Here is a 25,006-nt window from a genome sequence, read left to right as displayed (position 1 = left end):
AAAGGTCAGTGGTGCAACAGCCAAAATAGGATTTGGAGCAAATTTGCAGTAGGGAAATCTTGCTTTTGGAGCAGGAAAATCCAAATTTGGAGCAGGTTACGGAAAAAAAAAAAAAAAAAACTCCATTTTGGTGCATTAAATCCCAAATTTGGAGCAGTTTCACAAAGAATGCTTACTCATAAAATTTACCCCGCATAATAAACGTACCCCCAACTTTGCACTAGGATTTCTGGGGAAAAAAATCACCAGCCCTTCCCCTGTTGAGAAAATGGGGGTAAGCGAAGCTTGTCGTGTGTATCTGACCTTCGTGGTGATTTTCTTTCTATCTTTCTTTCTCTCTCTTTTTTTTGTTCCTGGTATGTGCCATTGAGCTTGGACCCTTTTTGCACTATCACCAGGATTGGTCCACTTTTCAGCGTGACACCACCACCGCCGCCGACACTTTTGAGCTTATTAAAAAGTGCGATCAATTCACATTAGCAAGAAAAGGTGAAGGCAGGGGCACGATCAGAGATCATTGTTGGGAGCGCGCATTCAGTTTCGCCGTGCACGGGTTGACCTAGGCCGCGCCCGGCGAAATTCAATGCGTGCTCTGAACAACGACCTCGATCGCACCCCAGCAGTGCACTGCACGCAACTTTTTCCGCCAAACACGTGGAAAGTACACATGCATTTTTTCGCGAGTGGTTCCCTTTCGTTTTTTTTTTTTTTTCCCTTACGATGTGTCACGACGTTCCGGCGGTAGTCGAAACATGCAGCGACTGTTCGACAACCTTTTGGCGTTTCGGCGATGGCTTCCAGTTTCGAATACTATTACGATTTCGGATATTACGGACTTCAGATAAAACGGACATTTTTTGTCGGATTATCAAGGTGCGCTTGTAGCGAGAGTCGACTGTGTGTGGGCGTCGCGCATGCACACACCAGTGAAAATCAGCACCGTATCATTGCAACGCAGTACCTGTTCCTCATGGAACCGGACCCTTGCTAGTTTTGTGCATTGCGTCGCCTACAAAGGTCATGCTGTCAGTGCCGGGTCGCTTGCTGTACTGTACCAAGCGAGTTTCGTACCCACTCCACTCCTGACCACGTGCACGGATACGGCAAGGATCTTGAGTCAATACGGGAATGGCGAACTGCTTTCATTACTGCAAGCAACACGCACTTCGTGTCATCGCGAGATTTTACTGCATATACAACACGCTGCACTGCAACCAGCAGCAAAAATATTTTTCGGCGCCCACCACCAAACACGCTAACATCTGGTCTGGGCAGATGTTTGGATCTCATCTGCGCTACTGGATCGTACTGGAGTGGATGACGATGTCCGAAGCTGCAGGTTGCCAACGTGGCCTTTGCTTCCTGCTAAATCTAGCATAAGAGATTTCGCGGCTGGTCAGGCGTTTTGGCGCAGAGTGGCGCAATTTCAACGTATATCATCGTTTTGGCGCAGTTGTTGCACCCCTGAAGGTGCACGTTGGAATCAGGTAAATGCAGTAATCGTAAATGTGGCTGCTCATATGCAGCCACTGGGAAGAATACTCACAGAGCACCCCGTGCCACCAGAGCCTCCACGTTCTCGGGGTCAATCTGGAGGGCCTTGTTGAGGCAGGCAAACTGCCTCACTGTGGTTGCCAGCCTTGAAGTGCATCACTCCGTCTTTCAGGCTGCAGTTGGCAGAAGGCAAGCACATGCAACGATGAGCAAGCAAAGACCTAGGAAAACAGACGGCAGTAGCAACATTGCAACAATGACCACCCCACTGGCTAAAGAGACTGCAGTAGCAGCAGTGACAGAAAACTGCCACAAAGACATTTTCTGAAGATAGTGGACTTAGATAGTGGACTTGAAATTTGCACATACAACTGTTGAACACCTACATGCAGACAAACTATTTCTTTCTTACTACTATCTTTTGCTTCTTGCTGCCAATGCTTCCCCCCCCCCCCCCCCTACAGTATTCTTTCACAAAGTGCATCAACCATATTGCTCACAGGTATGTAGTTTCTTGTACTAAGACCCTTTCTTTCACTGCATTCACATATTTCCTAATGGCACATGTGTCACTATCATGTTCATTACAGTAGAACCCCGCTGTTACGTTTTTCACGGGACCGTAAAAAAAAACCCGTAAGAGCCGGGAAACAGGAAAAATTGAGAAATGGGAGTAGTGTTGAACTGCACACAATATTAATTCTTACGTGTAACAAAAAGTAGTTTCGCCCGACAGCCAAAGTATCGATTGCGATGAGCTATACAGTAAGAATAGTAGTTTTATTATCCGTATAAACTTGTAAACATTCGCTTATTAACTATTAACAAACATGGTGTCAGCGCCCACAGGCAAACATGAACACATCACACTCGATGAGCGCGGACATGCGCAGTTAAGCGCTACTGCAGAAGCGAGCGAAGTGACCTTCGTGCTGTTGTCTATAGCCCGGACCACATGTACACTTGCAGGACGCGTGCAAGCTTTTGTGGCATGCGCAGACGGTGCGGCACGCCTCGTACGCGTCGAAACTGCGGCGCGATCTCGGTGATCAGCTCCTCTCTGATATTGCGTGCTTGAGCTGCCTCGCGCTGGCGCGCCTGGCCATGTAGCCACGGTGCGGTACATTCAACTCTCAGTTAAGCAGATTTATAACATGCAAGAAAGTGCTTCTTCACTTTTTGTGCTGATGCTAACAGTTCTAAAGATATAACAATTACGTTTATAAATATCAAAGCATTTTGAAACACTGTCAACAACGAAGTACGAAGTGGCGTCTACCAAGGCGTCAATAAGAGAGGCCAGTGAGCGCGCGCCATCGCGCGTATTTGTGGATGCAAACCGCCATTCCTCGCTAGGCGTGGCAACCGCAAGGCGCGAAGACGCGAGCTTGCGCGCGGTCCCCAAGCGTACATGTGATCTGGGCTTATCGCTTCAACGCAAACTGAGCGCCGAAAACATGCAGCCCGCACAGAGCTACGAGCTACCGACGCACCTACACTGCGTAGACTCTGCCCCCACGCAGATAGCTTTCAAGATACGGCCCGCGTGACCGCGCACCGCCATGCAGTATGCTGCCAGAGCACAATGCTGCCCGCTATCCCTCCCCCCTCGCTCCCTCGCCGGTGCCTCGAGCGCAACAAGGAGGCGTGCTTCCTTCCTGCTTTTCTTTCTTCCACGCGCTAGACGCGGTCGTCGGCTCCCCTCGCACGCTTTCACTCGCACATGCAGCATACAGCGCGCGACGTATGCTGTATATGCGAGTGAAAGCGTGCGAGGGGAGCCGACGACCGCGTCTCGCGCGTGGGGAAAGCATACAGCGCGCGGCGACGGCTTTATCGCACTTGGACTTTATACGGTACATCTATGAGCCAAAAACAATCTTAGGGCCGCAACGCGCCATAGACACCATCTTTAGATAGCAAATGCGGATCTCAAAGGCCATATTTTTGCTGGCGCAAACCGAAAATACGTAATAAGTGTCGCCCCCGGCACTTTGGGCGGCCAATGCAACCAAGCCAAGCAACATGAAAAGTCAAAATTGCCGCTCGGGCCGGTGCGGTGTGGCAGTTCGCAACGCTATGATGGGAGAACGGTTCCACGGTTGCGACGTAACAGCGGGGTTACCAATGCATTGAGTTCTATGGGAGCTGAGCCGGGACCGGCTCAGCTCCCATAAAAAAAACGCGGCACCCGGGAACGTAACAGCGGGGTTCTACTGTATTTGTTTTTGCTAACTGTATATGGGTGAATACATTGATCTTTTGTGTACGTACCACAAGACGCCTATTATTAGGGTTTACTGCAGGATCTTTTCCTGTATTTAATGTGGTGTACTATATGACCCCATATGTACGTAACATTGCACTTCAAAAAACGGCGTTCCACAAATACCTGGCCCTAACTCAAGAGTGATGGGCTTTACTTGCTTTAATTCAAATATTGACAAGCCTCCTCCAATTTAGTGCTGCAACCTGTCTCCCAGTAGTTTTTCTTAATTCTTTGTGCGTTCCAGAACTTGTACAGTGAGCTCAGCCAAGTGAGCCACAACAATTTTAGCTTAAGCTGCCTCCAAATTCAACTGAAAAATTGTAAACTGCCTGCGGGAATGGCGATATGCCAGCAAGCCTCTTTGAACAGATTTTTAATCATGAACATTTCAACCACTGTGCAAATAACAATTGCAATCACTGCTGTATCTAGCAGTGATACTAGCAGTGATTCTCTATTTCAGAAGCTTTAAGTGCTCTTGTGAAAAAAATTTTTTACGCCCCACAATGTGGGTTACAGAGGTACTAAAGTTTTTCAGGGAGGCAAGCACTTTGAAAAAAAAAAAAAAAGCACTTGAGATTAATTTTTCAATTTAGGAAATATTTGCATGCACTAGTGACTGTCGAAATTGTAGAAGTGTGCACAAACACAAAACATGTAATATGCAAATGCTCGATCGAGTCAACAGCAGGTTGACCATAGTGTTATGGCATTAGTAAACCTTCTTCGGAAGCTCAGACTGGCAATCCTGTTGGAACTTGCATTTACCATGATTATCCTCCCAGAATAAACAAGGAGATGCACAGAGATTTATGGGTGTGCAAAAAATAGCTTGTCCTAGTCTCCTTATCAGTTCAGCACTCTACTTATGACAATACCTATAATTTTTGTAGCCCATCCCCTGTGAAGTTTTAGAATAGCACTGAGCTGCTGCAGACAAGGTGCTTGACCTGATTACAAAGTGAGAGGAGGAGGAGGAGGAACAGGCTGACAAGGAACCACGGGGAACCAGTAACACAGGCGCACACAAATCTGGCACAGAGATTAAGCAGTGACCAAAGGTAATAGTGCCAAGGCATTACCTGGCCAGAATATTGCAGGGCATGAGGACCCTACCAGCAAAAAGAGTGAAACTTACAAGCTGTTTACGTCACATCTGTGGAAGTTAAAAAGAAAAGCAAAATTAATGCTTGTAGGCTTGAGACATATTTCATTAGCAAGAAAAAAAAAAAAGAGCCCCACCACAACTTGAACCCTTATAAAACTCTGCAGTGAAGCCCACACATAACTTTAACATGACAACTGCTAGAGCAGTTCGTAAAATCGAACAACAGATATGCACATGTGCAAATTGGTAATGCCAAGCACATGGCCATCCAATCAATTATTTTGAATCATACAAGAATCAGTCCCTGCCCTTGATAACTGCCATATATCCACAAAATGCACGCACATGCCCCATGCACGCACATGCCAAGTCTTAACCGTTAAGTTTCTTTCTTTAAGGACTAATGTTACAGCTCAGAAGGAATGATTTGCCCAGGGAGAGATTTTTGCATCACAGTGGAAGCTTTCTTCCTCCTCCTCTCCCGTCCCATAAATCCAAGATCGCTGTTCAGAAGACACGAATATAAGCAATGACCCAGCCAATGTGTCTCTCAGAGCCCTATGAATTGCTCGCATTTAGCAAAATGACTTTTGCCCAGCACACCATAGCAAAAAGCGTAATGCTCCATGTCACACGACGTATATTTTTATGAGAAAACAGGCACTCCACATGACTTCACAGTGCTCAACAAGTGCGTCTTTGGTCAATATGTTGAGTTGTGCTACGGTAACTCGAGCTTTCAGAGTTGGTCTATGCACTAGTAAGGCTCAATAACATCCTAAATGTAAGCCACTCAACTTAAGAGACTGTTGTTCAGATGGAAACACTGGTGCGCAGTGTTGTATGCACATTTTTGCTATGCGGCGCTCTTGAAGAAGCAGATCCTGTGAGTCAAGATACTGCAGTGGGCAGTAGGTTCACTTAACAACTTAACATCAGAATGCCAAGTGTGCAAGAACCTCGAACAAGTAGTCGGGGCTGCCCAGGATTTTTTTTTTAGAAATTCTGTAGCCTGTTAGAGCCACATGTGCAAACACCTTGCATAGTTGCTATACCTTTCGTTTTGTTCATTTCTCCTTTTGTTTTTTGCAGAGTAATGCCAGCAAGTTAGGCAGATAAATGTCAAAGAAGATGGCTCAGGAACGAGGACTACAGAAGCACAGGCCACTCTATGCCAATGGTGTAGGCATGCATTATATCGCTACAGAATCACTACAGGGGCTGTGTTCTTGAGGTTTATCACTTTTTGGGATAATTTCACTTTTGCATGACATGGCATTTGGCCTAACATCTCAATGAAGTGACATGCATTCTGCCCGCTGGCTTAGCCAACACACATCTGCTGAAAACAATATCCCTGAAAGTGATCAACCTAAAGTATTGCTCCAGAATAATTGATGGACAGCCACGCTGACACCTTGTAGAATTTTCTAATTAAAACTTGATATGCTGTGCTAGACACATAAAGACATCAGAATTTCTAACAGCTTGTGATAATTAAGCCAACTGCAGGAGTGACAACACAATTACAGTTCAACAGTATAATGAATAAATTAAGGAAATTAAATATGTGGTGATGTCCTTGCTGAACCATACTGTACATTGTGTCACACCACTGTTTCGTAATAAGGTCCTGAGAAGTGTTGTGATGTTACTGCTAGTGTTATATGTGGGCTTTTGCTACAGTCCGCGGAAAAAACTACCAATTATTCAAGGCGTACACGCACCTCTTGTAGGCCCACTTGGACGACTGGGCCTTCCGCAGAGCTGTTGCATACTCTTCTTTGGGGTATTCTTTCCTGCAACAGCACCAGAAATGTATGCTTTAGGAACAGCCAACCAAGGTTATGCTAGAAAAATGGAGCATCTGAAAGGTACAGGCTCCACAAAGAGTACAGAATGCGTTTTTACAGCAACATTCCAATGCCTAAGTCGAGCTTATCACCAAACCTGGTCAAAAGAAACAGTACTATCTCTCCTATAACAATGCTAATAAGAATATTACATGAGTCACAAATTTAGACTAACAGTAGCAATGGTGGCAACATGTCATTCTGTGTTCAACCAAAGCACACACAATTCTTGTTGCAATGACAAGCAGCGTCCACTTATCCACAAGCGTGAAGCTGCTAGCAATGGCAATTATTACAGGTGTATTCCAGTATCTCTTCTATATAACAAAAAATATTTACGAGTAATAGAGTTTAAAAGGCTGTTTTATGACATTACCAAAAGTTACCATCACCGGTACTGCTGATGTCCTCCAGCATTTGCTTACACTAATTCTACTGCCCTCACACAGGTTGCTGTTTAGTAACTAAGCCCTGCAAACATTTCATTGGTTCATGAACTATGCTTTCTTTTGATATCAACCGATTATCTATGTGACCAGAAAGTTTCAGGGTGCATCATACAGTTAATCGATAAAATGAAGTCGGTAATATAGTATCGCAATTAGCTTCGTTATACTAATACAGTAAAACCTCCTTAATTTGGATTTCACGGGACCGAAAAAACTGTCCAAATTAACCGAATGTCGAATTATCGAGGGTCTCAAGAAAACAATAAACAAATGGTTACTACATCAACATGCTTTTATTAACTGAATGAATCAGCAAATTCTGTTTCTATTTTGCACAAACGCATTGTGGAAGCTGCAATTCTCGTCATCTCGTGACTGATTAGCGTTCGTAGCGGGGAAGGTCTCTCGACTTGCTTCACAGCACGGCCACGGCGCGTGTCTTCATCTGAGACACGCTTTTCACTACCGCACGCACCTCCCGATTATTCTTTTGCCCATGTCGCCAGGTCGCCGCCCATCGCAATGTCGGCGGTGCTCTTCATCCTCGACAGCTTTGCACTGAGTAAAAACGGAACTATTGTTTGCCGCAACAGCGGCTGCTATCAACGCGATCATGGATGGCAACTACACAGTTGTGAAGGCACGCAGCCGACGCGCGTACCAAGTCAAAACGAAACTACTTTTTGCTGCAACCGCTGCGGATGAAACCGCAACCACTGTCGACACGGTCATGGATGGCGACTACGCAGCCATGAAGGCACGCGGCCAACGCGGTGCTATGCGCACCGGCAAATGCAATAAAAGCTTTAAAGGCTCAAATAGGCATGAAGTGTTCTGGCGTTGCTGTCATTCCCCTACGATTTCCACTGATGGCAATGGCGATACGAACTCCGTCGCTTCATTTCGGTGGACGCTAACGCCATTTTGGCTTAATTGCCTTGCACATTTGCGGTGCTCCACGCTCGCTGACCCTCGACAGTTGTCCGAATTAACAGATGTGCCGCCAAATAAGTCCGAATTAACGAGAGTTTCATTGCAATTAAATAATGCATACGCATGCTGGGACCAAAAGACGTGTCCGAATTAACTGATTTTCCCAATTAATGAGGGTCGAATTGATGAGGTTTTACTGTATTACACTATAGTGAAATTCCATATTTTATGCAAATTTGTAGTCGCCAATGGCTTTTTCTTACACAGAAGGGGCCTGCGAAATTTTCCGAATGATTGGCCAAACGGAAAAAGTAAATTTGAATCAAGAAAAAAAATTTTGTTGAATTTTATAGTTGGTGACAAAAGAGATGGTTTCATGCAGTGTTGACGCTATCTTCACATTAGTGGTACGAAGCGATGCCAGCCACGCTTTCACGTCCGCTCTGCCACCGCGGCTCATAGTGTCAACCGCAGTGGGTCAACCCTATCATGAATAGCGCTGGCAGCAGGGAGCGAATGCTTCATCTGCCTCTCACTTCAATGTGCCTGCAAAACTCGAGATTTTGCAACCTCCAATACCAAACACGAGGGAATACAGCGCACATGAAGCCACGCCATCTTGGAATGCCCAGTCATTGCACATGTGGCAGATTACTTCTAAAACAGGACATGCAGGCTGCGTACGTGCTCAAACACGCACAGCCACAGCCACGTTAGAAAAAGATGATGCGCACCAAACCTGCCCGCTACTTCCTCGCCCCTCACTTTCCATGCACTTCATTGCATTACCGTGAGCTCACTTCCCCCTGCTTGCACAGGAAGATGGCATTCATCAAGCCACCATCCTTCTTGGCTCACCCTCACACACTTTCACTTGCACCCAAGCAAGCAGCCACTTGAAATTCAACACGCAACCATCGGCATCCACGGATATTTCCTTTTATTGCCTCAATATTCCTTTGTGGCGGCAGTGAAATTTTGTTATGTGTATGAACACACTTTGTTATACTGAGGTTTTATGGACAATACCTTATGAAGTTAATACTTCATTATATAGATAACTTCATTATATGAACTTCATTATATAAAATGTTTAACTGTATTACAAGCAGATCGTCAGGAACAAGCAGTCAAATTGAGATCACAGCCACGAATACCCCTGCACCTCATCCAGCGATGTCAGCATTCCTGGTTAAAAATCACACCCACTCACCAAGACTCGGGAGTCAAAACACATTACATAGCCTTGTTGTCCTAGGGTACTCCAGTTAGCCAGAAAACGGCACATTATTAAGTATGCAATAGTCGCCAGTCACAGTTGCCCAAAAATATCTATGCATACAAAGAGTTCAACATGACCACAAACATTGCATGTCTGAAATTTTATGTCAGTGGAAATCAGTAATGGGCGAGAGCCTCCTGTGGCTAAACAGCATTGCTGAAGCACCACTCACATATGCAAAGCCTTGGTAAGAGATGCCTGCCTCCAAGACGGGATGCCCAATGCTGAACAGAGATGGCTAGCTGTGGTTGGGTTGTTGAAACCGATGGTTCTCTCAAGGACTTCCTGATATGAGCGGCCATGAGTGCTTATCAGCCGCCTGCATGCAAGAAAATAAAGTGCATCACAAAGTGTACATGCAGACACCTCAAAGTGATTTGTTGCGCTAACAGAAGAGCTGACCAAAGTGCTGCTCAAACTCACTTGTGGTGGGAAGGGATCTCTTCCTCGGTAATCAAGCCCTGGAAAATGTTAAGGGATAACTTAGAAATAAAAGAATACACAAGAATTTTGTTCAATCACTCTGCAAACAATTAGAATGAGAAAGCCTTAAGAAGATTTTCCACATCGTGCCATTACACCAAGTTTCACTACTACATGATTCTCTCTTCAAATGTTTTAAGCCAAGATCTGCTAGCTCAACAGCTCCTTAAAATCTGTTAGATTACTAGCCACTAACCAGCCATTCAGAAACAAGTGGTGAAATGAGTGGCTAATGCTTATCATACTTTATTAAAGAAATAAAGGAGGAAGAAAAGGTGATTAACTATATTAGCTAGCTGTCAATAAAGGTGCTAAACAGCCATGTCACTGCTGAATGAGAAAAAAAAAAAAGAGGGGAGCAAGAATCAGCACCAGGAACTTGAAGAGTGGGGTAGTGGCATGCCAAAGACTAGAGACGAAAAGCTCTACAAGGTCTAGGAGCCTCACTTGTGAGCAACAAAAATGCAACCATCAACACCCTCAATACTATCCGTCAATTTGTCCATCTACATGACTGACAAACAGCTGGGTGACTATTTTTATAGCAAACAGGCTTTTTACATGTTGTGCCACATCCAATTTCTTTGAGAGAAGCATAATCTAGTTTTCATGCAGACCACACAACATAGAAGTGTTACACAGAAGTGTTCTTACTAGCTTCATCAAGTGTTGCTGGTCTGCTGGAAGTGCATCTGGCTTCATGGACAGAATGATGCGCTCGGACTCAGAAGAGCAGCTAATCACGACAGCTGAAAGCAATGGAGTCGAGCCAAGATTGGTCAGTGCAAGTTCATTTCCAAAAGCACACCAGTGCGGTGCTCTAGCAACATGCCTCACCTCTAACAAGGTCCTTGGTTTGAAACACGTCAAACGGGCTCTCATGAGCTGAGAATGTGGGCACCTGATTCAGAGGGCAGAAAGCCTAGGAGAACAAAAGGGGCACGTTACCCATTAGACAACTTCCCTCCGACAAAAGCTGGCTGTATGTAATTCCTGGTTAAAGCTCAAGGGCAGTAGATCATTTTTATTCACCTTTTTTTTTTCTGAGTACTAGAACACTTTAGAAGATGCACTAAACACTAAGAGTGAGAAGTCAGCATAAATTTGAATAGGTTTTTATCTTTTTTTTAAGCTATGCAGTACTTATACCAAGGCTAGCAATTTAAATACAGCAGCAACTGCTCCTGAGATAGGGTACATTAAAGCCCAATTACAGTTCTTCGTGCACTTATGTGCGACAGAATTGAAACAGCTGATGGCTGTGCACAAATGGCACAGCCATCCACCTCACACAGACAGCAGGGAAAAAAAAAAAATGTGAATCAAGCAGGAGTCTTCACCCTCGGCAAGGATCTTCTCCTGCCCTCAGGTGCACATTTTCATGGGCAAGGGGAGAGGCGCTGAAGGGCTAGAACACTTTTCCCAAGCTCTTAGGGCATGTGTCTTGCAGAAGGAGGAGGAGGAAGACGTTGGCCCGAAGCAGAGACACATTCGAGTTGTTGGGCTGCAGATGTGGCATAACATGACAGTCCTTCCACTTTTCTCTCTCGCACTCTCTTTAACCAACACAAGACCTCGAAGGGAGAGCATTCTGTTTTTTTCGCTCGCTCACATAGCCAGTCTTGCTGCTGTGCCCTAGAAACAGCGTCAAGAGGACACACACTGGAGACAACAGAAACAATCAACAAGCGGGCATAGAGCGCTGGGTGGGGGGTAGAAAATACTCACATGTGCTGTCAGCACACGCACACACTGCACAGAAACTTTGACAAACACCCTGGAAGTACATATGTGCGCTTTCTTTGTTTTCTTTTGCATTGCCATCTCAGTTTTTTTGTCTCACGAGGAAGAATACCAGAATCGGTCCTTTTTACAGGCATTCAAATGTCGTAAGTGACATCTACCACTCTCTTGGTGTGGTGATTACCTATGATGAAAGTCTTCCCCTCCCTAGATGAGAAAAGCAGAATTATTAATAAAGGGAAGACTGCAGAAAGAAATGAAAAGAAAAACAAGGACACTGAATGAAAATATGCCAACAGTTGCAGTGCTATAACATTTAAGCTAGCGCTAAGCACTGACGTGATCAAGTGTGGTAGCTCGGACTGGAGTCAACATTCTGACAAGGAGGCTCGCCTCACGGGACTTGCCGTAATGGTGGCTCCAACTCTAGACTCTCCCTTGTTCAACCACTGTTAATCAGGTAAAGTCTCCATATTCCTGTGAACACTAGGCTCTCTGGTATGCGAAACAAAATGCTTGGTAGTTTGGCACAGAGCTTATGACATGTTAACAGCTAAGCGCAAGTGCACAGCGTGTGTTATGTCAGCAAATAACCCCTGGTGCTATCAGCTGTAGTACAAAATTGTACTGCCAGTACGCAGCGCACTTTCTCTTTGTTGGCCTGTGCCCACCTTAGGAAGGACATGAATTGCAGCTTTTGCTCACAGTGCTACACTGGATGGCAGAGCACTCATAAGCTGTCTGGACTATTTACATGTATTGCAGTGATCCTACTGGCCCATTCCATTTCAGGGCATCTTTTGGAGCATCTTTTGAAGCAGCCAAAGATGCGTTTTGGAGCAGTAAAATGGACTTTCGGATCAGGTTTATGAAAAGCGATTGCAAACTAAAGCAGTAAGTGGTCACTGGTTCATAAATCCAATCGAAACAATAAAAAACATTTATGCGGTGCAATCGCCACGCCAATAAAAGTGGGGGCGACAAATTGAATAGCGGAAATTTGTTCACGGCTGCGATGTCCATGCCGATGTGTGCGTTATGTTAAAAAAATCGAGCACGACACCATAAAGCATCTGAAACTTCAGCAGGAGTGCGAGGTCTGGCTCGGCACCAGCGCGATTGCTCGCTGCCGCCTGAAAAGCAAAGCTGTCCCGTCGCCTAAGGAACCCGCACGCATCAGGATGGAAGGTATTGAATATAGACAGCAGTCCATGGAAGAAACAGCAGTACGATCCCTTGACTCGGTCCGTCGCGAAGCTAATGCAGCCGCTGGTCCACGCGATGCCACCTTTAGATCGTGTGGTGAAACAGCGCTTGAAGGCATCGTTCCGTTTTCGAAAGCCCAAGCAACTCTTTCGGCGCAGAGTGGGCGCAGATTTCTCATATTTTGCTGAAATGTAGCAGGATGTAGCAGAGTTAGCCAATCGGCGCAGTTCAGCACAACTGGTGCATCGGTAGCATCACTGGTACTGGTTAGTTCAAGTGCCCTGATATCGCGCCAGTGAGTGCAAAAGCTGCCATTTATGTCAACAACCAGCACCAGGCCTCTGTAGCATACATTCATACGCCTGGCTATGCAGATGGTACTACTGGCCATGCGCTTGCGTACTAGTATTATTTGAGCTCTGTACATGTGTTCGCCATAAAGCAGAGGTTCTCAAACTTTCTGGCCTTGTGGAACCCCACCAGCCTTCCCAGAGCTATGTGAAACCCCTCTCCCTCTTTTAACCAATGAACTCGTTTTAAGTGCCCAATGAATTAACCTAATGGCTACACACAGTATACAGTTAACTTCCGTTAATGTGACCCTATGGGACCAACAAAATTTGTCATTATCCGGCGAGTCGAATTAAACAAGAGTCAGAAAAAAACCTCACACACCGCTAATTAATTTGGCAGTATTTACCCCCACCCACTCAAGCATGTCCCCGAATCGAATGCTACCCAATCTTTCAGCAAGAAAAACATAACATGCCTCCGATTATAAGAAAAAGAGGAAACCAGCTAACTTAACCTTCACAGAATTGAAAATTGTTTACTTAATGTTCACATCGCTTTATCGCCATCTATGAAGAGGCACAACATGTACTCTGTGTGGTGCATAGCGTGTTTGATATTCTGCATTTATCAAATGACTCCGCAACAATCAAAAACAGGATGGTGGCCCTCACACACAAAGACTAACCGCTTTACTAGTTTGTCCTACAACGCATGCAGTTCTCCGGAACACCAAGCACATGTGACGTGACTTGGTGCCACTAGCTTAACAAGTAAAATAACTTGTCAGTTGAATGCACTTTCAAAATCAGACTGAAAGTGGTGTGCCGTTGTCATCATGCTATACGAGAAGTCATACTTTCGGCATGCATGGTCAACATCTTGCCATGGCAATGAAACTGGCTAGGCTTGCTCTGACGGTGGGCTGTTGCAAATGCAGTTTTGGTTTTGGTCTCATACGAGATTGCACCACCCAAATTTTCTTGGGGAAAAAAGGCGTGCGCTATAAACACTAATAATTCATTGTTGGTTACCATTTTCACTTTAAATTGTTCCTGGGGCAGGCCGAAAATGGGTGTTTTCAACGGGAGATGACGGAAAAAGTTGAACACATTTACGGTATATTCAGTGCCACAAAGACGGAACGGACTCTGCCGCTGCGGTCACCATTGGGGTAGGGCACGTGCGTGAAAGCTTCGGTCGGGGCCAAATTAACCGGAGTCGAACTACCGGAAATCTACTGTATGTAGAAATGAGAACAAAAAGTGCATAAATTACTGCATCATTTAACCAGAGTACTCAGTGTGTGGCTCTAAACCACTTATTATAATCAGCCCCAGGATGCCGAAAAAGCCCCTCCATAGATGTTTCCGCTTTTAGGTTGCCTATTATGCATTTGAGCCTACATGACATCATACTTGCACTCGGAAACTGCATTAAAGATCTGCACTTCAAAAACAAAAAAAAAAAAAAACAAAAAATTTTTTTTTACTTCTACATTCGGTTTGCGGTTTCATTATTTCTCTCTCAACTTGAATTTGTCTATTGAAGCAACAGATCAAACAAATAACTGCTGTTGCCTTGAATAATTACCAAAGTGATGTGTCATTGAAAGTGACATCACAGCATGGCGATGTACAGGCGCCCCAGAAAGTAAACAAAGTGCACGAGCGGCGGCTGAACTGCATCTCCGTGCGCTTGCAGTGGCAACGCATGTGCAAAAGTAATCTGAGGTAGCCGTGCGATGCACTTTTTACCATTGCCTCATCGACAGCTCAGGCGAGGAAGAACTTATTCTAACATGCGCCACTAGGCGAGCTCTTTATGCTTGTAGCAACCATTTATCGGCGGCAAGTAGCTCCTGCCAGAAGCGTGCACGTGTGCTGAGCGTCTCTGCCAAGCTTTGTTTTCATAGGAAGAAATAATTGTGTCGTCAATTTTTTTGTAGACATCTATTTTTGTACTCCTCGAATAAAAAGTACTAATTGGTCGTACGCGGTGGTAGTTCATCGGGCTTAGAAATCACTGAACTGCGGCACAACTACCAAGTGTGTTCCTGGCGGCAGAGTAACAATGGCGATCGTCGCATGCCTCGAGAAACAAAGCTTGGCCACTGGCGTTAGTCGCGTGTGCAGGAAGCAAGCAATTCTGTCAAGAGCTGCTTCATCGATAAATGGTTGCTGCAAGTGCAAAAAGCTCCCCTAGCGTCAACCGTTGGAAGCAGAGCACTTTCGCCGGAGCCGTCGATGAGGCAGTGGCCAAATGTGTATCTAACGGTCACCACAGATTATTTTTGCGCAGGCTCTGTATCACGTGCTGCCGATGCTAGCGCACGAAGATGCAGTTCAGCCGCCGCTAGTGTGCCGTTTACCTTCTGAGGCACCTGTACGTAGCGCACTTGTGATATAGACATCACTCTCCGAATGGAAGCATGGCGAGGAGAAGGGCAAACGGCGTTTGGTTTGAAATTTCAGCTTTTTCTGCGGCATGTAGCAATGTAATACTTAGCAGACACGATCGTTAGTGCACATTGTATGCAATGCACTTGTCAGCTCAGAATAGCCAAACCTGGTGAGGGGCACTTAACAGCGTCCGACCAATGACATCCGGACCAAGTAAATTTAATGCCAGGATGTCTTCCAATAATCTATTTCATGCATGCACTTTTGTAAATGTTTCCTGATCCCACTGTTTCTTGCTATAGCACTTTTAGTCTATTTGAAGATGTAATTATATGCATATAAAATTCGATACCCTCAGTAACTTTAGCCCTTGTGTGCTAGTGCCTTTCTTGTACCAATATTCTCCAACTACATTACATTCAATGGCGCAGAAGAGCAATTTTGCATATTCTGCCTTTTGGGTATCACTCTAAGGAGGACTTTTGAGTGTATGGTGCGTGACGATTATTCGAGCAAATTTAGTGCGCTGCAGGAAGGTGGCGATTAGGTATGTATTTTACTTGCCAAAGACTAACAGAAGTGATGGCCATCATACCATCCTTTTATCTCCCGTAGCAAAGTTTAACCAAACTGCCCATAGGAGCAATCAGGAAGGATGGCATTCAGCAATATTACTTACAACAACCAAGATCATTTGGTTGCAAACATTGCATGAGAAGCACAAGCAAATCACTTAGTAGGCTGGCTGATTGAGTTACTTCGTGATTCAGCTTCATAAGCTTAACAGTGCAAAGTATGACAAGCACGTAAATAAGTTCATGAGAGTGGCTTGCAGGGCTAGGTGGTACATGGTTATACTAGCAGAATGCCAGCAAACTCGAAAAAGAAATCTCGAATTTTTTCCTTTTTCGAGTTTGCTGGCATTCTCATAATGGTATAACGTAAACAAGTCAAGGATGAGCACTCATCTTTGTCTCGTTTATGTCCTTGTTGGTTTTTCTGGTGTTTGCTTACTGAAACGTGACATTCAGACATAAATTGCAAGTACTTCACTGAGCTAAGAAATAGTTGTCTCAGATACCAAAGTGCATAAAAGTTCAACGTGGCACTTGCAATCGGTTGCATACAATGAAGGTTCACTGTATCAGATATTTTTTAAGTTTCATATTTCCAAATTATTTTGCATGAAACTGCTCTCTCATGTCACAGACAGCAAATGAGCAATCAGAATTCTTTCAAGTCGCCCTGGCTTTGCATATTCCAGTTTAAATAATTCGTAGGGAATGTACTTCAGAAAAATGAGCAAATTTCAACTAGCTGAATAATTGGAAAATTATCAGCAGTATCTGCCCGAAGCTCAAACAGCACAACCCCAATTTAATCCGTTCACTAAAGAAAGCTTTTAGTTCTTGCATCAGACACCATGCATGTGCCCATTAGATAAACCTAAGGCCATAACTCTTTTCGACTTATCTTCCCAAGAAGCTGTACACTGGACCACCTGAGCGCTGTTTTTTTTTTGGGGGGGGGGAAGCACAACTCAGTATTTATTATACTAAATACATGCTCCTTGCTCACCCAGAAAAGGTGCATTAGGATGCACTTCTGCATTACAAAATGGAAGCTCAGTGTCATTTTGTGCGTTGCTGCACTGTTTGTTTTCTGCTTGTATTGTTTGCAATGAGATCAATAGGCACCACATGCCCTGACAGCTGCTGCTTTGCATTTAAAGCAGCTTGGCAAATTCAATGTAGGGCATGCAAGACTCTGATGCAAGCATATAGACAGCAACAGAAAATTGGCTGTTCTAACATGCCCTGTTTACCATGATGATGGGTTCAAAAGAAAAATTATCCTGCTGGTAGAAAGTGATCCCCACTGAATCTCCGAAATGAGAAAAAATTGAAACACACTACATACCTTTGCAGTTTTGAAGACTTTCGTGCACAAGTGGCATAAGCAGAAAAAGTTTTTGAGAAAGTCGACGAGTGCACAGTAAGGAAGTCAGTTTGCTCTTTTTCTGACAACGTGAATTAGATGCATCTTATAGTCATGAGTGCCTTACGAAAAAAAAAAAAAAAAAACACACACACACACACACAAAGGCTGCTGTCTTAGGTGTCAAAATTCTCGTGAATACAAAGAAAAATTAGTGTCAGGAGCTACTACTGTGACAGATCACCCATTAACCAAACTCTACGTCACTATTTTTTTCACTTGGGAGTGCAAAAATCCGATTTGTGGACTGCGGGGATTCTCAAGTATATCTTAAAACGGGACAATGCTAAAGACTAAAGACGTAGACTACAATGCAACAAAAGGTAATGGACAGAAATGAAATAAACACAGAGCACATATTGCTTGATTTCTTTGTTGCACTGCAGTTTATGAATGAACCAGCCTGATTTTCAGTTTTTCTGTCGGCCTACAACTGCTTCATTCTTCTGATGGACAAACATATGACATAAACAAAGAGTGCTTCCAAATGCACGTGGAATAAAAATGGGCACACTGCAGTCAATGTAAGTGAGCACGTGAACCGCACATGGTCAAGAGTTTAGTATTGACGGGCGTGATTTGTTTCTTAGCAAAGCCATGAAGTGGTAAACAAACATGGTGACCTTCCGGTTTTATTATTGGGTAGGCTTTAATGATTTCTGAAGTCAATGGGTTACTGTTATTTTTACACTACAGCACACATCAAATTCTGAGTGGTAGCTATATTGCTTGCAGTGAATATCTGTCAGTTGACTGTAGTGTGCCAGTTTTGTTTTAATCGTCTCGGAACTTTCATCTGTGCATCATGCATTCAACCATCAGACGAATAAAGCAGCTGCGAGTAAACAGAGCACCTTGTCTTCTTTGTGTGGCTTTTCAACAACTCGGCCTTGTATTCCTACATAGAATTCAGCTCGAAGCTCTTCCTCAAGTTTGCCGAGTAGAGCATACCATCACACTTCCACAAGGAACACCTCACGCTGCAGTAACGCTCCCCAGCAACCTCAATGAGGAGGATGTGTTGCTTGACAAATGCACCTTCACACCAGTGCATTTAGGTAGACGCTGAGAGTAGCTGGTTAAATAAGTTTTCACTCAAGAATGGCCGTATTGAAAAGCAGACCACTTCAGCCAAGATGGGTCGGGAAAGAATGTTGAGTTGAACATTCTAGAATACAAGAGTGAGTCTTTAGTGCTGTCCCGTTTTAAGATGTACAATCAACTAGCAAGTGTCTTTTGCATGTGTGGTCAGTTTCATTCAAGCTGTCTCTAGAGAAAGAAAACGCACTTTCACATGGACAGTACGCCAGAGTAAGCAAGAGGACCTCGAAGGAGTTAGCGACTTAAGCAAACTCACCTTAATGGCAAGGTCGTGAATCTCACGGCGCAGACCCCCGTCCATGCAGACCAGGGTGACAAAGAGGCCATTCTCCTGCTTGCCGCTCACTTGGCCAATCACTGTGTCGCCCTTCTTCAGGCACTGCAAACAAGCAGTCACCAGGCCACACAGTTTCACTTACTTGGCACATTAGAAAGGGGGATGCGGGGACTGCTCCTCTGGAACACTTACGCCCTTGACTTAAGCAAATGGCTCACAAGTATCTTGCATTTTTATTACTTATAGTAGCATAAGGTCCACTCCATGTTAGTATTCCATACAAATAAATATCATGCCACGGTTTTCATATAATGTTCTCAATTTCACATTCAAGAATATAAGAATTTCAAGTGCACTGAAACAAAAATTCAACAAATGAATATTACTTTCACACAAACTAAAAAAAAACAACAAATGAATAAAAATCGGGTATTGTTGGCCAATGAATGAATTTTATGCGGACCACCTACATCAGAAAGATTGCTGAAGCAACAACACGCCAAGCTTATGGACTTTATACATGCAACACTTCACAACTACAAACGTGAAATTAGCCGATGCATGTTGGTACCATATCGTTAACCTATAAAACTAATACACAATGGCTGCTACAAATTTCTACATCTCTAGCATCTACGTATCCATGACATTTCAGCTGATTGCAACTTTTTCACTTGCAGTGCCAGAAGTTTACTATAGCACTAGTGTTAGCTGTCAGGCAGGAAAACCACAAATCCATAAGAAGCAACAGCACCACATTAAATCATTTTGTCCCTCTGTAAGGGAGCTCGTGCAGTGAAATTCAGCAATAGGTCACCCGTAAAGAAGCGAGGGATTCTGGGACGCGCCGTCTGCTCGCTGTTTCCGGTTCGTGGAAGTGCAGCTGCCGCCACCACTTCGCCGTTGAAGCCTATTGATGCGCTTGCAGTTTGGCTTCGTTATACACGAAGATTACCCGGTTTTGAGGCACCTAGCAAAACCATGGTGGGCTGTTCAGCCGTTGGCTGCTCAAATTCAAGCGTTGAAGGTAAACTCATGTAACTACTGCCTTGCAGCGTCCCTTGCTGAGTCAGCTGTGCACAAGCATCAGAGGCATGGCTGCCACTTCCAAAACTGAGCCATCAGTGAAGAAAAAGCAAATGAACGTACAGTGCCATTTATCAGGTGGCAATGAGCCTATGTAAGGACCGACACGGAATGATTCCCCAAGATATTTCTTTCTCTAACATTGACTCAAGCAACAATAACTATTTCAGTACTCGCATGCACATATATAGAGAGATAATATGAAACATGGTGTTACGGCGCAAATTTAAACGGGACACTGCCAGATACATACTTAATACTCGTAACCAACTAACCCACCTTAGTTCCTTGAATACAGATAGAGATAATGCACAGCCGTAACATGTCGGCGATACGACCATTTCCCCATCTTGTTGACAAAAAAGCGAAAACTTCTAACGTACCACCACTTCAAGTGAACCTTGAGTTTTGACCAAGAAATGCCGTTGACAGCGCGCAGTTTTCAAACATTTTCAGCACCTCATTTTCTAATTACGCTAGCTGCGCCGTCACTGACGATATCGGTTGCAGCGACAATCACAGGGCAGTATTTACCAGACTGCTATAGCCGTCACCTCGGCCCCCGATATTTAAGTAATGCTTCTATACACTTTATAAATTATCGGATAAAGATAGCTTTTTCATCTGCCTGACCGACCCGCAGGCAGAGCAGTCAGTGACGGTGCGTCCAAGCAGCGGGAAATGTCGTAGAGCTAAACCTGGCAGAAACAAAAAAGGCTGCTGAAACGAAAACCAGAGTTTGTTTATGAATAAAATCGTATCCTTGCCTTTCTTGGCTCGTCATCGTCGCGCCCAGAGTGAACAGAAACCTAGAAATCAGCTGCATGAATGGTATGGCATTGCTGGTCGACAAAGTGGACGGAAAGCTTCACACAACTGACAGTTGAAACCACGTAGAAAAACACGTGCGCCGGGCATGCCACCGCATTGTCCGTCGCTAGCAGACGGCGCGCCCAATTGCCTGCGATGGCTCGTTTTACGGGTCACCTATTGTCTGTGCTGTGCACCACGAATGGAGAAAATGGCATTAATTTTCCTGTCAGTCAAAATATCTAGTCTTACCATCTTAAGACAAGTACTTGTTGAAGCATGTTGGTACTTTCATTTCAGGCAATGTCAACATAGCTGAAGCTACATTCTCAACTTTCACTTCTTTGCTGGTGTACTAAGTTCAGTGCACCCACAAAAGTCCAACGATCTGCTTGCCTGGTGAACATCTGGTAAACAAATTTAAAGAGACACTAAAGAGCAAAACTAAATCAGTTTAAACTGATACAACACTATTTTTAATAAATTGTATGGAAATAGGTTGATGATTAGAAGAAAAATTTTAAAAAAGTTTCATTTTTTTTTTTTAATTTCATGCTGTAGCCCCAGCCTACGTCTGTGACAACTCTAAAGTTCTTTCTTGCCATTGGGGCTAAGTAAAAATTCTTGAAACTTGCTGAAAGCAGTCATTGGCTCAATTAAAATTCAATACAGACACTGCCAAAATCCATGACGTCACGGCAAGCTGGTACCTGAACTTCAGGAGGCACTGACACCCGCGTTACGTTTTTTTTTTTTTTTTATCTTACCGGGCCTCTCACCACCAAATTCTCAGCTGCCCTCGACTCAGTTTCCCTTCCCTTGGCACCAATTTTGTTGACAAATGGCTATCTATTCTGTTCACTATAAAGCTATCTGCACCATTCGTTATGCAATGCAGCAAATATACACTCCTACAAAAGCTCTGCCAATGTGTACATATCTGGAACACTGAGCAGAAGTGCACCTCTCCTTTCTTTTAGGGGCGAACCACCTTAGGGCAGAGCCTTGTCGCTCGTATTGCATGGAGACCGCTAGGGGTGCTGCGGTGCACAAGGGCTATATAAGCGCTGTATATACTGTACACATGTACAGTGTGTGTGTGTGTGTGTGTGTGTGTGTGTGTGTGTGTGTGTGTACGCGAAGCTCTGGCTTCCGGAAGCTGAAGCCGGCTTCCGGCTAACGCTTCCGGCGTTCTGCCCGAATGATCCCCCGGTGCTTCACCCACTCATTATATAACATTCACTTCGTGGAAATGCGGTGTCTTTTCTTTTTTTAAGTGAAGTCTTCGCGAACCTCGCCGGTTTTCGTGACTGTGGGAGCTGTAGCCTGGCTGTTCCCTTGCCGAATAGGCCAACCTATCACAGCGGAGCACATGCACCACTGGTTTCCTTGCAGCACCTCCGCAACGCTCAAGTGTTGATAGATGCGTACACCACTGTGGCCCTTCATTTCCCTCTCCCCCCTCCTCTCTTTTGAGTTGTGTATGCTTGCTTTCATGTTTGTTTATTTATTTTTATCTTTTTTATTCTTGTCATGGCTCAGGCGTGCAATTGGCATGCCTGCCCGTTGCAAAAGGTTCAGCCGCATTGCATCATCATCATCACGGCTGAAGAGTAACGAGGAAGTAAACGCTTCTTAGGGATAAAATGGATTCGAATTGCATAATGTACATATACACATGCTGCCTCTGAAACCATGATGCGTACAAGGCAACTGACGTGCTCACTAGTAGTCAGCAACTCCGCTTAACAAAACGCTCAGTATAATTAGTGTGCCTGCGCGTGCGTGCGTGTACTTGTGTTTCGACTTTTTATGCACTCACAAAAAAGCTTCGCTGTATATAGATGCCAACTCGTTGGATTTGCTGCTTTTTTGTTTTTTAAATATTCGAAGAGGCAAAACATAAGTGCACTATCGTAGACAACTTTTCTTGTCAAGATGCACGTGGACACCTGCTACCCCTCATGACAACAACCAAGAGAAAAGTTACACAAGGTGGCAACGGTTCACAGAAAATCTGGCATTGCAGAGCAGTTGAGGGAATAAGCAGGGCTTACATATGTGAAAAACACTTTTTGCCTCTATTTACACGGCTTCTGGTGCCTTTTCTTGCATTATCACATGACACACAGTCTATTAGACTTGAGGCATCTCTTGGTCATAAAGCTCTCTCATAAACTTAATGCCATTAACAGTGGTAATCTTTATGTGTACCTATTCCAAAACAGTTCACAGCATAAACTATTTTAGTAATTTCAAACATTTTTAATAATAATTTAATCATAACAAAAGCTGAAAAATGATAATGTTAATTTGCAGAAAATAAGATTCATACTTAATGGAAAGCTTAAGCTTTTTGTTTACACATGTAAGCAGCGGGCACGGATATCTTGCTACTATATAAAACAAAAGTATCGCCGGGCGGCGCCATCGTGCTACAATGGCAGCAATCAGTCTGCCCGCTTCGATCTGAATTCGCTCTTGCAACTTGCTCTCTGCTGTGACAGCGAAAAATAAATAGTACAATCAGTCATCGCTTCACCTCATCGCTAGCTGAAGACTAAGCATCGGCGCTCTCTTGTCGTTATTATTGAGATCGGTTGTTTTGTTTTGACGCTGTTAGGCCTGAGACGCCACCGAGAGCCGAGAAAGTGTTTTAAGTTTTACTCAACAGATGGCGCCACGGCACCTTACGCTGGCGGCATGGGACGGAGTTCCACTGGGGATTCATGGGACAGATTTTCTCTGGGGATGATAGCATATTTTAGCTAGGTCTAGATAAAACATTGACCTTTTGATAAAATTGAGATTTCTTTACGCGCGCAAGATAACATTTATTCGCACAACAATGTAAATCCGTCGCTACTCTTTTTCGCGATGTCGCGTTCATGTGGTTGCTCCACTCCGCGACACGACAGCGCGACAGGGTGTGCCTGTCGCGTCGCTTGTCGCTATAAGCCCAACCACACATTGTAACTTTTTCTGTTCCAGATTGCGCCGCCGTGCAAACAGTGATCGACGCATGCATTCAGTCCACGTGAATATCGAAATGAACCAGTAGCTCACGCTGTTAAACTTAATGGTCACAAGTAAAAGCGAGGAGCGTTGAGACGCATTTGCAGCATTATACCCGCTAGCCACCTACACATGCTCTGGCACGGCCACCGGCTCCGGAAAACAGTAGTGGTTAAGCGTCGTTGCTTTTTTTGTACAATTTCTTTGAGAAGAAGTAGATTTTCCACGGCAGTGTCAGCCCATTTGTGTTTCCATCGCTGTAATGACAGTTATCAGCAGAGAAGTAATGTGCAGTGTTAATTTTAGCACTGGCAAAGTTGCAGCCAACGCAAACAAGACCTTCCATGTACTACAGCTAAAACCTGATCTTGCAGGGGAGCAGGGAAACTGCACACCTGCAGGAAATAGAATACTGCCACCAAATAAATGGGGCACTAGTGTAAAGGAAAAATTTTACCTTAGAGCGTGTGGTACAACGATGGCACTGCCACAAGGGGCGAACGAAAGGAATACTCATGAATGTTGTTGCAGCTGACGTGTAATGAAACACTGTGTGGGTTTACATCATACCTTCGTAATATCACGCACAAACTGTGTAGTTGCACAGTTGGTGCTAAAACTATTTTTGCTGTCCACCAGGGATGAAAATTTTACATTTCTAAACACAGAGGCGTCTCTGTGATGAGCTTAAGCGGTGGACACACAACAGTGTGCACTGTGGGAACTGCATTCACACATTTTTTACGGTACGTGATCACAACTTGCCTTAATTTTATTCCATTGAGTTCAATTTGTCCCCTATTCAATAAATTGTTGCCGACTGCGCTTCTGTCTCCTGGCTGGCACCATATCCAATTCCTCGTTTGACCCTAGCCTTGCTATACCTACGCACACGCCGTTTGTGTTTCTGACGCTGACTATTTATGTCTTTGTTTCACGAATTTCTCCAGTGCTTTTCAAGAAAAAAAAAAGAATAAAAGCAGTCCTGAAAATGTTTGAGCCAAACGAAACGCAAACAATTCAGTGAACTTTCCGACCCATGCCCACAAGGTAATGAGACGAGCGTAGACGATCACAGAAGTGGCAGAACTGTGTTAGGCACGACAGCTGTGCGCTAGTTCGATGGTGCATGCATGCATATTAATCCGTTTCCTTAATGGGATCGCGAATCGGGACGGCACAAGTAATCCAACATTCTTCATTGTT

At 44.4% G+C, this 25,006-nt stretch overlaps 1 protein-coding gene across 1 annotated transcript in view; it reads right to left on the bottom strand.

The window, feature by feature from the left end:
• Positions 1 to 25,006, bottom strand: part of LOC119440793 (tetratricopeptide repeat protein 14-like) — a 58,328-nt gene that overhangs the window by 19,505 nt on the left and 13,817 nt on the right. Inside the window, 8 exon segments of the mRNA XM_049662582.1 lie at positions 1,547 to 1,617; positions 1,619 to 1,667; positions 6,599 to 6,670; positions 9,561 to 9,707; positions 9,812 to 9,849; positions 10,526 to 10,620; positions 10,709 to 10,793; positions 18,869 to 18,991. Coding sequence (XP_049518539.1) covers positions 1,547 to 1,617; positions 1,619 to 1,667; positions 6,599 to 6,670; positions 9,561 to 9,707; positions 9,812 to 9,849; positions 10,526 to 10,620; positions 10,709 to 10,793; positions 18,869 to 18,991 — 680 coding nt within the window.

This window comes from Dermacentor silvarum, chromosome 2, assembly GCF_013339745.2.
Source record: "Dermacentor silvarum isolate Dsil-2018 chromosome 2, BIME_Dsil_1.4, whole genome shotgun sequence".
Lineage (NCBI taxonomy): Eukaryota > Metazoa > Arthropoda > Arachnida > Ixodida > Ixodidae > Dermacentor > Dermacentor silvarum.
Note: the sequence above shows the minus strand (reverse complement) of the source record. Positions and strands in the feature narration are given on the sequence as shown.